At 37.2% G+C, this 17,507-nt stretch overlaps 1 protein-coding gene across 1 annotated transcript in view; it reads right to left on the reverse strand.

The window, feature by feature from the left end:
- The window catches only part of EXT2 (exostosin glycosyltransferase 2), an 87,337-nt gene that overhangs the window by 19,474 nt on the left and 50,356 nt on the right, over positions 1 to 17,507 (reverse strand). Inside the window, exons 8-9 of the mRNA XM_070760638.1 lie at positions 13,575 to 13,706; positions 3,896 to 4,085 (exon numbers count right to left, since the gene is read on the reverse strand). Coding sequence (XP_070616739.1) covers positions 3,896 to 4,085; positions 13,575 to 13,706 — 322 coding nt within the window. The remainder of the gene's footprint in view (positions 1 to 3,895; positions 4,086 to 13,574; positions 13,707 to 17,507) is intronic.

Below are 17,507 nucleotides of genomic sequence, written 5' to 3' on the forward strand. Positions count from 1 at the left end.
GACATGATCGAAATATTTAAATATGTTAAAGGGTTGAATAAGGTCCAGGAAGGAAGTGTTTTTAATAAGAAAGTGAACACAAGAACAAGGGGTTACAATCTGAAGTTAGTTGGGGGAAAAATCAAAAGCAACATGAGAAAATATTATTTTACTGAAAGAGTAGTAGATCCTTGGAACAAACTTCCAGCAGACGTGGTAGATAAATCCACAGTAACTTAATTTAAACATGCCTGGGATAAACATATATCCATCCTAAGATAAAATACAGAAAATAGTATAAGGGCAGACTAGATGGACCATGAGGTCTTTTTCTGCCGTCAGACTTCTATGTTTCTATGTTTCTAAAGTTATCGTTCTGGCCTGCCAGTGGCCCGTGCAGCTGATAGTGAATCCCGTTCAAGGAGCAGACCAACTTGGTGTGGTTACTCCTGAGGAGGTCTCCTCAGGAGTAAGATTTGGGACTAATTGGGCACTCCCTTAATCTACCTAAGGACAGCAGAGACAGCTGAAAGGCTGCAGGAAACAATGTTTTAGAATGGTGTATCCATCGTGAATACCTCGTGTCTAAAAAAACTCTCTACACGGCTTTGCTTCTTCAGCTTGCTTATTGAGAAAGACTTCTAAGCATTTTGCCAAGTGTTTGAAACTTCGTGAGATAACAAGAAATAATTGCATTGCTGTGATTTGACTTTACTGAACTTATGCCAGCCCCAATGAAGATTAATTAGCAGCTGGGGATTTTTTGTAAGAAAAGATTGAGTTTAGATGTGTGTGTGTGTGTGTGTGTTATTAGTAGTTGTTTATTGATTAAATTAAGTTCATCCAACCTATGTGTTTGTCATGTTCGTAACTGGGGCAGAACAGTTATACCCGCAACATCTTCCTTTAATCCTCTCATCTACCTGCATTTGGAGGCAGGGAAGCTTTTGGATGGCTAGAATGGTAATTGACTGCCAAACTTCAAGGTAAAGTGTATTCCACAAGGCAGGGGTTTACCACAGTAAAGATCCCTTCCTATATCCCAATGAGAGTAACAAAGTTTTGTATATGGAATGTAATCTAGTACCACTGACATTATTTTCAGTAGCAACTCCCCTATTTTCTACATTTAAAAAAGTGCCTGTTTTTGTGCTGCTGGGATTCCCCTGCAGCATCATAAAAACATGGAAGTCCGGAGGTGGGGTTTCCCGTGGAGGGGAGCCTCAGGGGAATCCCAGCAGTGCAAAAACGGGCACTTCGCTGGCAACGGAAGTCCGGAGGCGGGGCATCCAAGTGGTGGCGGTGGGTTTGTTATGTGAAAATAGTTTGTAAGAAGAGGCAAAAAAATCTTAAACCCCGGGTTTGTATCTTGAAAAGTTTGTATGACGAGGCGTTTGTAAGACAAGGTATCACTGTATAGGTAATTCTACAACCATTTGTTTAGTAAATGTTTGAGGTGAAAAAAGTCACTTATGATCATTTTTAACACTTATGACTGTTTTAGCATGCCTGTGATCACATGACCAAAAGCCAGATGCTTGGCAACTGGAATGTATTTATGATGGTTGCACTATCCAGGGTTATACAGATCACCTTCTGCAAATTTCAATGAAAGTCAATGTTTAGAAGTGTATGTACAGTATGTTTTTCTATTTTCTTTTTTGTGTATTGCAAATATTGTGAATATGTCAATGTATATATTTTCTTGATTATGCTTTTTAAAACAAATTAATAAAAATTACTTTTAAAAAATGAAGAAGCCAGATTCACTTAACAACATGTTACCAACTTCACTGAAGTGATTCACTTAACAAGGTAAGAAAGATTATAAAATGGGACAAAACTCACTTAACAGCTATCTTGCTTAACAATGGAAAATTTAGGCTCAACTGTGATCATAAGTTGATGATTACCTGTACTGCTAACACTGGATCATAATATTATAAATTAGGAAGCAGGCACAGACAATTAGGTTTACCCCCTGTGATATTCACATGCACATACCATACTGGAAGAAAGCATATCTCTTGGAAAGGCCTGATTGAATGCACAATTTGGTCGTTCTCTGGGATTTCATACTATCAGTAGAGGCAAAGATGAACTTCTATCAGCTTTGGCTATATGTAGGAAATATAGCCAATCAGAGTTATTCGCTATTAATGCAATAGCCAAATGCAATTTATTGTAGCCCAGAATGAGCATATCTGATAACTGCTTTTAGGTCCTTTCTATGCACAGCAAAAAATACAATAACAGAATCCAAATCTGATATGCTCAAAGCCAGAAATATGTTCCTTATATAGCAATAGCCAGGATATCCTGCTTGGATATTCAACCAGGTTAACAGTCCCAGCTTTACCATTATCAATTAAAAGAAAATAGCTATAAAGTGCAGATACTACCATAGGGAAATAAACAAGACCTTATCATTGACAGGAGTGTGCATTACTAACTTCAAACTCATTCCTTGTCCTAATCCATCAGAAACTTCCTGGCTTTAATAGGCTATAAATGGTAGAGGCTTTGAAGTCCAAGGATTAAGAGCTACAAGAGACAGACTCAATGAAAGCCGTAGTGAAGTCAACTTCTGCTGTCCTACCAAAAAGCTAGGTGGAATGAACTGTATGCATTTGAATTAAAACAAATTAAATTAAACCCTTCAACAGCAGACCAAAAGATTCCACAAGCTATCCAAGTGTTAAAAATACACAGATGATGGGGGTAGCTGGCGGTCACATAAGAAAGTTATTAAAATATATACCTATAGATAACCAAATCTCTGTAAGAAGCAAACCTATGACCTTCAAACTCACTTCTCACACCAACAAATTCAGGTTTTTTTCCCTAAGAATTATCATAATGGGCAACATTTTCAACATAGCAAATAGGGAAAAAATAGTTATTGTGAACGCATTGCTAGTTCAGCTACTTAAATATAAGCACAAAGCAGTATAGAAGCCACAGTAAGAAGCCACTAAAATGCTTCCAACTTCCCAACCAATGTTTGGGGTGGTTTTTGATTTTTGTCACCATTTTCACCTATCAGTGATAAGGAAACAGCCTAGTTGAGAAAACATGAGCATTTATATGTTGTTTGTTTATTTTTTAAAAGGTCTGTATAACCCACATGTTGTATATAAAGAGGATTTTAAAAAGAAATTAGCAACATAGCAAATCATTGTTAAAATGGCAGGAATACAAATAGCAAACCACCACAAAGCTATTCTACAAGGCTTTAAAAATCAACTACTAGAAGCTAGACACATAAAAACATTTTAGCCTGGTGCCTAAAACAAATCAATGTGGGGTTTAGCAAATATTTGTCAAGAAAACATTCCACTCCCACAAAACAGCAACTAAAAAATATGGTAAACCCAAGAGGACAGTAGGTTCTTTCCCATTTCCCCCCTCCCGCTGCCTCCCTATCCCCACCCCAATGCTTTAGAAAAACAGGACATTTTCAGAAAATAGGCAGGTCTTTATCTGTATGGAGAGCTGTCCAGTGAGCATGGCTTGGAAAAATGTTCCAGTCAGAACACTGATAGGTATTCAACTCAATTCACAAGAAAGCCTTCTGATTAAGTCAATTAGCAAGTAAAACTGAGACAGCAAGAATCATTTGTTCCTTAGAAGCTTTAAAAATAAGAACTCATGATACAAATGAAGATCAGGAGTGACCCAATAAAAATGATTATTCTAAGCAGTTAACAAATATAGTTCTAAATCCCATCGTAAAAACGAGGCCAGCCATTTTTTTCTTGCTCCAAATACTTACACACACTACAATTGATTTCTATTTCTGGAAACATTCTCGTTTTCAGTTCAAATGCATGCGCTCACTTCATTCAGAATTTGGCCCACTGCTGCTAAAATTAAAAGTGTTCTCCCAAACTTTTCAGGTATGTATTGGACTTACCTTCTGGTGGAATTTTATTTTGATTGTTCCAAACAACTAACAGTTTGGAAAGACTTGGAACCTTTGAAACTTCAGTAATCACTCGAAAGAGACTTTCAACACGATCATATGTCAAGACAATAGCAGTAAAGCCTTGTGACTGAGGTGGGATCAATGGGAGAAAGAGTGGATTGCTTACACTGCTCCATTTCTGGAAAATAAAAGACAGAAAATCAAAATGAAGTCAGATTAATTGTAATAGGGGAAAAAATCAAAACAGGGACACAAAGGAAATCATTCTAATGAATATCTTAATTGATTCAAATAACAAACCAAAGAAATCAAAGAAACATGTCTTTCAAGAGCTATTGCTATGACAGGCAGGAGATCATTAAACATTACTTGTTATATATTTTAGTTCATGAGCAAACCATTATTAACCATAAAATAAGATGGAAAATGCTGAAAGATCAGTGAAAGACATACTAGAGTGTTTAAAGTTTAGCTACTTTGGATGGCTTCTGTCCAACATCTCTCTTCTAAAATGGCTGCTATATTAATTATACTCTGTATATTAACTAAAACTAGGTCAACAAGAAGCTGAATGTCACAATTTTGGAAGAACTTGAAATAAAGAGAAGCAATTTCATAACCTGGCAGATAGGCACAAATCAAAGGGAGAGCCCTTCTTTGTCCTATTATAGAAGAAAAATATCACTTTAACAAAAATAGCCGTGTTTCGTTGTTCTAAATATTAACTATTTAAGAAGTAAAAGAACACAAGAAGATACATAAAACTTCACACTTATTTAGTGTGCTTTGGCTTCATCAAAAATAGCTCCTCAATACTTTAAAGGTTAATTTTTCAGTGCTGCCAATATAACTAACACAGGATACAGGCCATTAGCACAATAACATGCAATTACACAAGAGATTTATGAATACCTTTCCATTCCTACTTACTATACTGGTATGATGAAAGATAAAAGTAATATCTTAATATAAGTACAGAAAAAGCAATTATATTAATGAAGATTGTTGAAATTGGACTCAAAAAAACATTAGGAGAATTGTGGCTGTCAAAAAAGGTTTTTCACTTTTTAAAAAGTCACAATTATCCAAACTTTTATAAAATATATATCTAAAAGATCTGAGCATATATATTTCTTTGCTTAACATATGAGATCGTTTAAAATTTTAGTTCCATGTTAAAACTTGGGATTACACTCCAAAGTGCATACAAACTGAATCGTTAGAAAATTGTAGGGACTTGAACAGTATAGTGCTATCTGTCTTAAGACCAATAGGAAGGTGATATAATATATTGTAAAAGTCTTTGTATTTTCTCTGACTAACTTTTTTCCCCCTCTGTAATATTTTTTTAAAAAATGAAGCAGCAATTATGCATTTCTTCTTTTTTAAATTCAGCAGATTCTGAAAAGGGACATGCAATATATTTTACTGAATGACAAGGAGAAGATGCTCCCAGTAGATCTTCACTCCTGGTCACTACATCTGTTATTTTTGTTTCCAGCAGCACTACTGAAAGAGGTCCCCCCCCCCCCCCCAATTTCTCAGTCTAACCAAAAGCTCTATAATTCCCCAGTGGTGCTTCATCCAAAAATCACCAAGAGCGGACAATACTTTGCTTCTAGGATCAGCCAAGGATAGACATGCTGCTACCTTCAGAGGCATAAATGTGTATGTTAGCCCTTAGAAGATACATGGAAATAGCTTTGACCAAATATAGTAAAATAATTTGCTTTAGAAGGTAAATGACCAAATCCTCATTTTAAATGCTGATACGTGGTCCATATGATTGCAGATGTGTGCAAAAGTCCATGGTTTATCCCTAGAACAGGATGAACTGAGGCTGGATTATCCATTTCCAGATGTGTTTTCTTCCCAAACAGGAAGTGGTTTGTGATGTTCTGGACATATGATTAAGGATTAGGAAGAATATCTTAAAAGTAAGGCTTGTTTGATGCAGGAAGATCAGTCTATGGATTTTATATATATATAATTATTGGTGAATACTTTTAAATAGAACTTAACCACTCATCAGCTTTACAATAACTAATTTTTGCATAAGCAAGCTTGAACTGCTGACCTTTGAAGCCTGTTCAGACTCTTTAATTCTCTATTTCTTTTCCTCATAAAATTAACTATTAATTTAAAAAGCCAAGAGCAATTAAAAGAGATCAGCAGAAGCTAATGCTACAGTAGAAACCTAGCTTCCAGATGCTCTGGATTATGAATTACATCATACCTGACCACTGGCCTTTATGGTTTCAGTTTATGAGAACTGTAATCCAAAACATATGGAGGGAACCAGTGTCTATCTCAGGTTGCTGTACTGCAGGGGTGTCAAACTCACATCATCACGATGGCGTCATGTTTCTATGTGACGTACCAGGACTTTTCCCCTCCTTGCTCAACTGGGTGGAGCCAGCACATGACATATCTGGCCCATGAGCCGCGAGTTTGACACCCCTGCTATAATGCAAACAAAAATAACAACAGAAACAACATAATAGAACTCTGATTTAGTACCTCACACTGATAAAGAAATGATGCAGCCATACTATCACCTCAAAAGCTTCCTTAAATAAACTGTTTATTTGGCAGTAGAAAGAATTCAAAATACAGGGTTATTCAAAAAGAATGAACCAATTTCATGACACAATATTTTATTAAGGAAAAGTAATACTAAACTCCAGGCAACTCACAAGTATTCACAATTAACTTTTATTTCCTGTCTTACAAGTGTTCAACGTGGCCACCACTTTCAGCAAGGGCAACATCAATGCGATAAGAGAATTCCTCCCAGGTGCGTATCAGCAATCACAATCCGCTGAGTTGATCGCTGTTGTTATTCTATGTTTAAGATCATCGAGATTAGTGGTAGTCCTGGACTTTTTCCCTTACACAGACCCCCACTCTTTTGAAGCTGTGGAAACCACCTTCAAATGTTCTTAGGAGAGGGCGGGTTAATGTCAAACCGCCTTCGAAAAGCACACTGCACCTTGACAACCGAATTTGTTTTCACAAACTCGAGAACACAGAACACCTTTTCCTGAGGACTCGCCATTCCAAGGGTAAACAAACAACTGAACGTTGCTGGAAGAACGATGCAAATACATCATCCCTGTGGCAGCCATTCAGACCTTAGATAACTCCTCTTTCAAATGGTCACTGACTCATGACATGACGATGCTTGAAAACTGAAGCAATGCATCATGAAATCGGTTCATTCTTTTTGAATAACCCTGCACACTGCCCCATCTATGTTAACAGTTGCTTGGATTTGATCATTTTCATAAGAAAACAAGAGGAAATAACAGGAGCCAATTTTTAAGACAACTCTGCAAGCCTTACAACATATACAGCTGCTTTAACTATTTGAAGAGAGAGGGGCACCTTTTTTGCAGGAATGCTCACTGAAAAATACATTTGATGGGTTGTGGTATTATCTAGTCATTAAAAAAAATGTAAAAACTCTACAGAAATGGGGGGGGGGGCGAAAGTTAAAGAATACATCCAACTTTGTGACACCCAAGAGTGAACTCCTCAAAAATCAAGTTCCTTTATTTGAGAATAACATTTCAAAAGAGCATTTAAGCACGGCAGAAGCACCATTAAGAGCCAACCCCCTGCTGCCTGCCTGAAAAGTGTGTCTGCAGTCTGGGACCTCTTGACCTCTCCTTCTGCAGGAAATTGAGCAAATTCAAACTTCCATGATTTACTTGGGCCTTTTAAACTTCTGTTGAAGAAAGGCAAACAATGCAGGTGATTATCTCAACAGAAGCCTAATTAAATCACTATTATAGGAACAGGGCATGAAATTGATGGTGACATAAGGAGAGGTCTTCGCAGAAATGGAAATGTGACAGTTACCATTTGTTTTGGGGATATCCAGTCCTTAAAGAGACCCAATTGAATGTTCACCTAACTTTCGTCTAACTTTCCCACTAAAGCAAATGGTGTTCATGATGTAATCATCCATCACTTTTTTTTGACAAAGTGCTGACATTCAGCTATGGCTGCGGCAATCCTATCCCATTCCCCCTTTGCCACCATCAGCTGGCTGATATTCATTACAAGAGCCACAGTAACTGAAGACTGATAGACCTCTTACTGTGAATCAGTTTTGTGCATGAGCCATAACAAGTTGCAAGTGTCAACCCTGCAAAAATGATCTCACATTCCTGCCTGTTTGATAGTATCTCCTTTCTGCCAACAGCAAACGAAGCCAAAGCTCCAGAATCAGAATGTCAGGCTGAGAAATCTGACTATTTTGGGGGTCAGATTAAAAGAAAAAGGTACAGCTCCACAAGAAACAACCTGTGTCACATTTCCATAAATTTGGCATTTACCAATAATTTAAGCATATCAGCAAGAAAAAAGAAAACAAGAATCATGTAGGACTTTAATGTGGCATATAAAAAGCTCATTTTTTTCCTGAAAATATCAATGTTTATATCTTTCTGATATAAACAGCTTAACCATAATAATTGAAGTATTTAAGTTTACCACAATGATGAATAATGATACTAATGTGAAAATTGTCTGATACCTTACAAAGATATCACATGTAAAACAAAGCCTTATACAAAAGACAAATTAAAATTTATTACTGGCCATCTTCTTCTTAAAAGTCATCAGTTTGACTATCAACTTAAGTTCTTGGATTTCAGTGGCAATTGGTACTAGATCACTGCACAACTAAATGATGTGATTGTAAAGCATGATATGAATCCTGGCAAACCCAGTTGCCATCGGAACCCCAGAACCATGCAGGTTGTTAGATGGGAGGAGGCAGGAGTCCCAGATAAGGATAGGCATTACAGAATGAGGTTGCATGCATGATATGGAGTGTGGGAACTGATTTTGTGGGAAGCCACCATGGAAAATCACAAATAGTGATCATGTAAGTATGATAATAATAACAACAACAAAGTTGGAAGGGACCTTGGAGGTCTTCTAGTCCAACCCCCTGCTTAGGCAGGAATCCCTACACTATTTCAGACAGATGGTTATCCAACATCTTCTTAAAATCTTCCAGTGTTGGAGCATTCACAACTTCTGGAGGCAAGCTTTTCCACTGATTAATTGTTCTAACTGTCAGGAAATTTCTCCTTAGTTCTATGTTACTTATTTCCTTGTTTAGTTTCCACTCATTGCTTCTTGTTCTACCCTCAAGTGACTCGTCCTTCTTTGTGGCAACCCCTGAGATATTGGAACACTGCTAACATGTCTCCCCTGGTCCTTCTTTTCATTAAACTAGCCATGCACAGTTCTTGCACCTGTTCTTCATATGTTTTAACCTCTAAATCCCCTAATCATCTTTGTCACTCTTCTCTGCACTTTTTCTAGAGTCTTAACATCCTTTTTGCATCGTGGCAACCAAAACTGAATGCAGTACTCCAAGTGTGGCCTTACCAAGGCCTTATAAAGTGGTATTAACACTTCACGTGATTTTGATTCTATCCCTCTGCTAATGCAGCCTAGAGCTGTGTTTGCTTTTTTGGCAGCTGCTGCACACGGCTGGCTCATATTTAAATGGTTGTTCACTAGGATTCCAAGATCCCTCTCTCACAGTTACTACTGTATAAGCTGCTTGCCAAGTGCTCAAGTCCCAAGCACATGACCATGGAGTGCTGGTCCTAATTCAGCACCATTGTAACTTTGAACAATGACTTAATGAATGGTCATAATTCAAGGACTGCCTGTACTGCATGAACTTCATGTATCAAAGTCACATTGTCTGATGTGGAAGCACTGCAAGTCCCAAATTCTGAACCAGAATTCTTGAAAGATGGGAATTCTTGTAGTTGCAATCCTAGCACATCTGAAGATCATTGAGTTAGGGGAGGTTGGTGTCAAAGGAATGTAAAATCTGGACCAGCTAGCAGAGATGAAGGGGAGGGGGAGTGAAAGTATCAGAAATTAAAGAAAGAATGAGAGAGGAATGTGAAGAGAAATGGGAGGCACAGGAAAATTGAAAAGAAACTAAAGGTTAAAATACAGCCACTTTGTTGTAGTGTTTAAGACACCATAATAGAAACTGCATTGACTGTGATTCTAGTTCCACATTAGGCATCAACCCATCGGGCTGATATTGGATAAGTCACTCTGTCATCCTAGGAAGAAGATAATGGCAAACTCCTTCCAAAAATCTTGTCAAGAAAATTGCAGATATTAGTCCCGGCAGTTGCCAGAAGTCAACACTAACAAGGAACATTCAGTACCCATTTTAAAAAGGCTAAAAATAGTGGAACAAAGTCTTATTTAGATTTGCTGTTGCCTGCCCATGCAGTTACAGCCAATTTTCATGCTTTATATTGCAAAATAGTTTCCTACAATCTAGTAGACATTTCACTAGCAATGTACAGTGTACATGTGATTAGCATTTTAAGAGAAAAAGACAAAAATAGCGTACTAGAATTAAGTGACCAACATGAAAAGAACAATTTATACATGATTATTATAAATGCTGTTCTTTGATTGGATGCTTGATTTAAACATTTATCATGTTTCTTATCCACAACTGATCAGGAAGAAAACATCAGCAACTTTAACTTGCTTCAATTCTTCTTTTTCTAATATCTAAAATTTACCATTTTAGAAAACAATTGATTCAATTGTTGCATATTCTAATAAGCTCTAAAAGCATAACCTGTCACTAAAACATAATTTGAGTTTAGCAAGTATTATACATTGATACTCAAATGTTTAGATTTTTTAAAATTTATATATCTGGGAAAGGTTCTGAAAAAAATAATGTAACCACATCCAAACTGAACAAGTCACATTTCTCACTTTCCCTTTCAATATATATAGGCAAATTACAATGTCACTGAATGGGTTCCCCCCCCTCCCCCCCATTTAATCATGTCCAGTTCTGAAAGCGTTCCAGGATATGCTTTTTTGAAAGATTTTTCAGAAGTAATTTGCCATTGCCATCTTCCTAAGGCTGAGAAAAAAATGACTGGTGCAGGGTAGAGGTGGGTTCGGACTGGTTTGCCCGAACCAGTAGCAAATCGCTGGTGACATCACAATGACATCACAGAACCAGTTCTGTCGGTGCCGGTCTGTGGAAGCTGCCATCTTTAAAAAATAAAATATTTTTTTTGGGGGGGGGGGGGGGGTGTTAAAATAAAATCTGGTTTTTCTTCTGAACATGTGAAGAAGCTGAATTTCCAGCACTGCGCATGCGCTGCTATCTTGTTTTCTGCCTTTTTTGCTTCTATGCATGCACAGAAGCTGAGTTTTTGGCAAGGGGGGAAATGTTGCCCAACTTCTCCCACCCTAAGCAGCCTCAGAAGTTTTCAAGCTCATCTAGATAGGCTTTAAAAGAAAAAATAAAATCCGCAAGATCCAGAGCTGACAATCTCCAGTAAGATGTGCATCTCGTGGCCCACCCTGCCCCATCCCCTGCCCTATCCGCGACCCCCAAATTGCACCCCACTGCGAGCATCTCTCAGCCATTGTGTGCAGGGAAAAACCTTGTGAGTGTGAGGCAATTTACAACTTCTTGCACTCACGCAAAGTATTTCTTTATTGTGCAAGGGCCGGGAGTTGCTCCAAGGTGCCGAGGAGTAAAAGTTCGCCCCCACCCACCCAATCCCAGGCCCGCAGCGAAAGATGAGGTGGTCATGCCAACAGCTTGGTCTCCCACCATTTTTAAGCAGAGCTCCAGCGAAGTTTGAATCTACATTGCAGGAAGACTCCGCTCTTGGGATGCGTGCACTCCAGGCTTCCTTTGGAGACACCGCCCTCCCCCCACAACCTTCCTACAATTTGCAGGGACATCTTTGTTGGACTGCCATTGCCCCTCAAGGCACCCTGATTCATCTTCCCCAACTGGGAGGCTGCACTGCACTCCAAGCGGTGGCGCTCTCAGAGGACGATGTTTAACCCACCCTGGAAGTTGCTTCTAAAGTGCAGAGAGGTTTTGGTTTTGCTCCTCCCCAGTGAGCAAAAAGCTGGTAAGCTAGGAGGATCCAGCCCACAAGCGCAGGAGAAGCCCAAGTCAAACAGAGCTGAGCTGACCATAGCTGGGCTGCCCAACCTGAGGAACAGGTGAATTGTATGGCAGACAAGACTGCAGAAGGCATTGCCAGAGCTACGGGCAACCAGAGCCACTGGCAGCGGATCAGCTCACAGCAGGCCTGGAATTTTTTTTTGGGGGGGGGGGTGTTGCAGAAGTTTTGCTCCTTGGAGCCTCAGATCCTTGGAGCAACTCCCAGCCTTTGCACAGTAAAGAAATATTTCTCATGATTGTGAGGCAATTAACAACTTGTTGACTTGTGAGAAATATTTCTTTACTGTGCAAGGGCCAGGAGTTGATCCAAGGCTCTGAGGAGCAAAATTCCACCCCACAAATTCCAGGCCCACAGCCCTCCAAGTCCCAACCCTGCTGTCCCACAAGCTTTTCACTCACTGGGGAGGAGAAAAAGCGAAGCCTCTCTACACTTAGGAAACAACTTCCAGGGTGGGCAAAACGAGTCTTCGGAGAGGGGCAGCATACAAATCTAATAATATTAGCCAAATCACATATAAATGAGTAATATCGTTTCTATTGTTCTAGATAAATTACAGTTAAATAAAAACTGGTTATTTTATGTATCTGACAAATGATTACATTGTCTTAATTTAATAAATTATACACTACGCTTGTCTCCCTTCCCGCCCCCCACCCCACCCCACCAGAGAGAGAGAGAGTGTCATGCAGAATAAAAATACACCAACACTAATCCTACCATTTTAATACTGGTCAAAACCCTAAGTATCTCTTGCAAAGGAACAATGGAATGAAACATTTAATTTAAAATATATGCTGTTTCATGGTCTCATTACTTCACTGCAGTTCTTTCTTATTCTACTTTAACTGCTCGATATATTAAAAGATTTTTCAGATAAAGGCTTGGAAGAGCAATTTTTGAAGGGTAAAAAGGCACCTAAACGCTAGATAATGTCTGATTAGACAGCTGATTCTAGCTTTGTATTGAAAATGTGACACTGTATTTTGCAGACCAACTATGAAACAACGGTAGAATTATCAATAGTAGAGAAATGTCAATGGACTTGAATTGTCAGATCAACAGACAATAAAAGCATATTATTTAAATACAGCTTTGCCATCCCGTTCTCAACATTACTTATCTAAAATGTTTGAACTCAAAAATATTTCCTGACTTCCATTTTAGCCCATCTCCAAATATACTGTTCAGATTTTTTAGAGTACTATGGGTTGCTTGTTTGAAAAGTTTGTAAAAGAAGAAAGTTGATTTCCTACTGATGGCAATACATGCCGCCCCGAGTCTGCGGAGAGGAGCGGCATACAAATTTAATAAATAATAATAATAATAATAATAATAATAATAATAATAATAATAATAATAATACTATGGGGTAAGCATGTATTTCTAGGCAAACTTTCAGAAATCAAATTTTCTGTCATGCCTCTATATAATATCAACTACTACAACAAAAACACATTAAAATTATAAGTCAGGGAAAAGAGAAACTTAACAAGATAAGATGCTGATCTTTAGGAAACTAAAGCTCAATTCAAGATTAATTCATGTTTTTCATGCTGAACGCCATAATATTAAAAGAAAACAAAATACTTATTCTAGAATTGTTATAAAGATGCCCAGCATATTAAATGTAATAAATAAATAATCTCACTTACAATTTCTGGGGGATCATTCCATTCCTCATATGATGTGGCAGCATATGGATAGATCCGGTCATTGATAATCTTAAGAGTTGCCATAGCAATAGCTTTCATTGATTGAAAGTAAGCTTCCCAGAACCACCTTGCCTGCAAAAAATAATTAATATTATGTCACATTGCTTGTTTTCCAGATAAGATAACTAACTCAGATCCATCTACTTATTAGTTGATCTATAAAATTACATAATTCCAGTTGATGTCTTCCAGCCTGTGTGGGAGGATAGGAGGTTAATTGTTCTTTATGTTATGTGAAATCACATTTTATTGTTTTTACAGGTTTAGATAGTTATTTTGATTAAGCCAGTTTTACCACCTGTCCCAAGTTTTATACAATTCGGTTTCATCATTATCTTGGAGTTCCAAAAACATTTTGGACAATTCTGTGCACTCTAGTAGTTTATTAATGAAATTTAAAATAGATGGAGTTTAATCCATTTTCCAATTTGGTGTAGGATTATAAATCTGTCTTCTTTTATAGTCTTCTCTCTAAAGATGCCCAAAAGAAAAAGCTCCGGTTTCAGTGGAATAGTTTGTGCTGTGATTTGTTCAAAACATCCACCATAGGTGATAGTAAGTTCCTATGTCATTTTTGCATTTCTAACAGTTTGCTGAGAGTTTTGGAAACATTCTGGCATGTTTCTGTTCATTAAACATTCCGTTTAATATATACTGCTATGCCTCGTTTTTTAACCAGAGACGATGCTGTAAACAATTTATCCAACTTTGGAAATTCCAAGATTTAGTTATGTTCCTTTTTGAGTTTCCTATAGAAAGGTGATATCAGCATTTTGTTTTAGTAATTTATATTTATTTTATTTTAAGGATGAATTGGGTCAATTTATATTTAAGCACAGTAACCTTACTTCCTCTACAGTCGATTCAATTTATTTCCCTTGATTTCTCTCTCTTTGCTCCAGCCTGCACTCTTGTTGTCAGTCCTTCCCTGCCATGGTTGTCTGATACCATCTTTTCCCTAATCTCCTTATACAGTAGATTCCCTTCAGAGCTTATTTCTTCCAGACTTTCCCTTTCTTTTTCTACCTCTTTCTTATTTTCTTGCTCTTCTGAGCCTTTGATGTATTGTTCGAAGAAACCTCTAGCGTCATCTACTGATGTGATTCTAAACTTTTTATCCATAAGAGCAATTAGCATTCCTTCAGGTACTAACCACCTGAAGGGAATCCTATGCCTGTTCAATTTTGTAGATAAGAAATGGTATGATCGTCTCTTTTCCCTTACATGTTGTGGTACTTGTCGGAGTATGAGTATCTCCTTTCCCTTGTAATTAACTGTGTTTTCCCGCAATAGGTTATAAATTTTGTCTCTAATCGTTCTCTTGATAAATCTAATATGTACCTCTTTGGGTAATTTGTTCTAGAAGCATGTTATAATGCTTACAAATTACAATTTGCAAGAGGGGATTGTAAAATCTCTGGATGCCATCTTTAATTCAACCATGAAAGTATCTACGGCTATCTAAACTATGTAGCTAGGATCAATATTAGTTTAAGATATGGACAAACTGCATAAATGGTCAACTGTCCTCTAGAACTGTCCCAATCTGACTTATAACTTCCAGTCGCACTTTATAGAAAGCAGGAAACCTCCTTGTTTAAAGGTAGTGATTCTTAAAATAGTGAAATTATTTTATGGTGTCTCTTGAGAGTCTATTTAATCCTAAAGTTTTTCCATAGTTACTTAAAAGCACTGGAGGAGCTGGGTGCTATTGTATACTAATGACAAATTGTCACTAATGACAAATTAGTCTGTTCTATATAAGTTCCCAGGAAAAACAGATAAACAGTTCCAGACTGCTTCTGAACTCGAATCCCTTCCAAATTAAGGCAAGTGGCACAGCATGTTTAGTTTGGCTGATATTAATGGAATCATCTCTTAAGTGCCAAATAGTTTTCCCAGGTAGTTTTGTGGAGATGTTGAACAGTTTTGGAAGCAGGATGGTAGCCTAAATATTAGCTGTCAGGAACTGCTTGCAAATTCTAATAAAGTAGGAGCTGTTAATGAATATTCGGCCCACTGAAGTTTGATATGAGATGAACATTCAGTCCATTAAAGTTTGATATGAGGTGACTATCAGCCCACTGAAGGTTGATGTGTCCTTGAGGTGTCCTTGGTGCTCTCTGAGCTTGCCTGTTTTCTTGCAGATGTTTCAATATCCTAACTAGATAACATTTCAATCCTAGAAACATAGAAACATACAAGTCTGACGGCAGAAAAAGACCTCATGGTCCATCTAGTCTGCCCTTATACTATTTTCTGTATTTTATCTTAGGATGGATATATGTTTATCCCAGGCATGTTTAAATTCAGTTACTGTGGATTTATCTACCACGTCTGCTGGAAGTTTGTTCCAAGGATCTACTACTCTTTCAGTAAAATAATATTTTCTCATGTTGCTTTTGATCTTTCCCCCAACTAACTTCAGATTGTGTCCCCTTGTTCTTGTGTTCACTTTCCTATTAAAAACACTTCCCTCCTGGACCTTGTTTAACCCTTTAATATATTTAAATGTTTCGATCATGTCCCCCCTTTTCCTTCTGTCCTCCAGACTATACAGATTGAGTTCATTAAGTCTTTCCTGAGCTACAAATATTTTCCTTTATTGATGAAGTTTGATATTTCATACTATATTGACATAAACAATGAATTGTATGTTAATATTGGACAATGATAAGGTATTCTAAGAGGATATGCAAACTTATAGGCTGTCAGAGCAAAAAGCTTTTTACTGAAAGAAGCATCAGCAGAAACCTATCTACTTAAGGTGACATTCATTGACACAAATTGTTGCATACTTTAACTATATGCAAACTCTATTACAAATATTTCATTTCAGAATGAGGAGCATCAGGTTATACCACAGTATATCTCTAAAACACATGAAGACTCCATATTGCACCAATGACAGATGTTCAAATTAGCATGCAAAAATCAGCAAATATTAAGTTGCCAAAAAAAGGCAAAATTAATAGAAACATTTTAAACACATGGAAGCTATGTTTAGTCTGGGAAAATGTTGATTTTCATTTAATCACTTACAACTTCTAATTGGGAGGAAAATAAATTGTTAAGAGAAAAGTAGACGATTGCCTTCTGAAAGGGCAGTAAAAGTTAACAGTCTAAGCTAAAATGTTAGGCGCCATGGTGTTGTAACATTTTGCCCCACTTCAAGAGTCAAGTGTTCCCAGAGTGACACATCTTCACACAGTTTATGAGGCCTTGAAGTATTGCTATTTTCATGCTAACAGACATTATTTTGAAAGCTTTGCTTCTGAAAATAAGTTACAGAGTCCTCATATATACTTTATTACCTTTAGCTCAGTTAGTTATAGCAGAATTCCACTTCATCCATTTTTAAAATTAGTTTAGCCTTTAATTTAAGTTTCAGGTCTTGCAAAAGTGATGATTTTAAACTTTTGCTTATTTTTCTAGCCATGAAATTATCAACTTCCTTTCTGCCATTAACAGCATGCTAGTACCCAATATTTAAACAATCTAAATACTATAAATACATTCTCAAATTTGAATTAAGTGTGCTGAGTACAAGTCTTCCAGATTGATATTTTTGGGTGGCTTCTTAGTTTGTCTATGCAGGCTTTGGAATCAATGAAATGTTTAAATTGACTACTTTGAAATAATTATACCAGATACATGATGAAAGATAAAACTCTCTATTATTGTCTGTAAACATAAATACAAAGAAGAGCCCAATTCTTCCTTTTACAAAAATGTATCTAAAAGGGAAAAAAAACATTCTCAGCTTAGTAAACCAACTAAATATACTACTTCTGTAAAGAATTTAATAAAACTATGCTTCTTAATCTACCTTTACTCAAACCACTGTGATTAGACCTTTTTTTAAATTTTAAT

Source organism: Erythrolamprus reginae, chromosome 1 (genome assembly GCF_031021105.1).
Source record: "Erythrolamprus reginae isolate rEryReg1 chromosome 1, rEryReg1.hap1, whole genome shotgun sequence".
Taxonomy (NCBI): domain Eukaryota; kingdom Metazoa; phylum Chordata; class Lepidosauria; order Squamata; family Dipsadidae; genus Erythrolamprus; species Erythrolamprus reginae.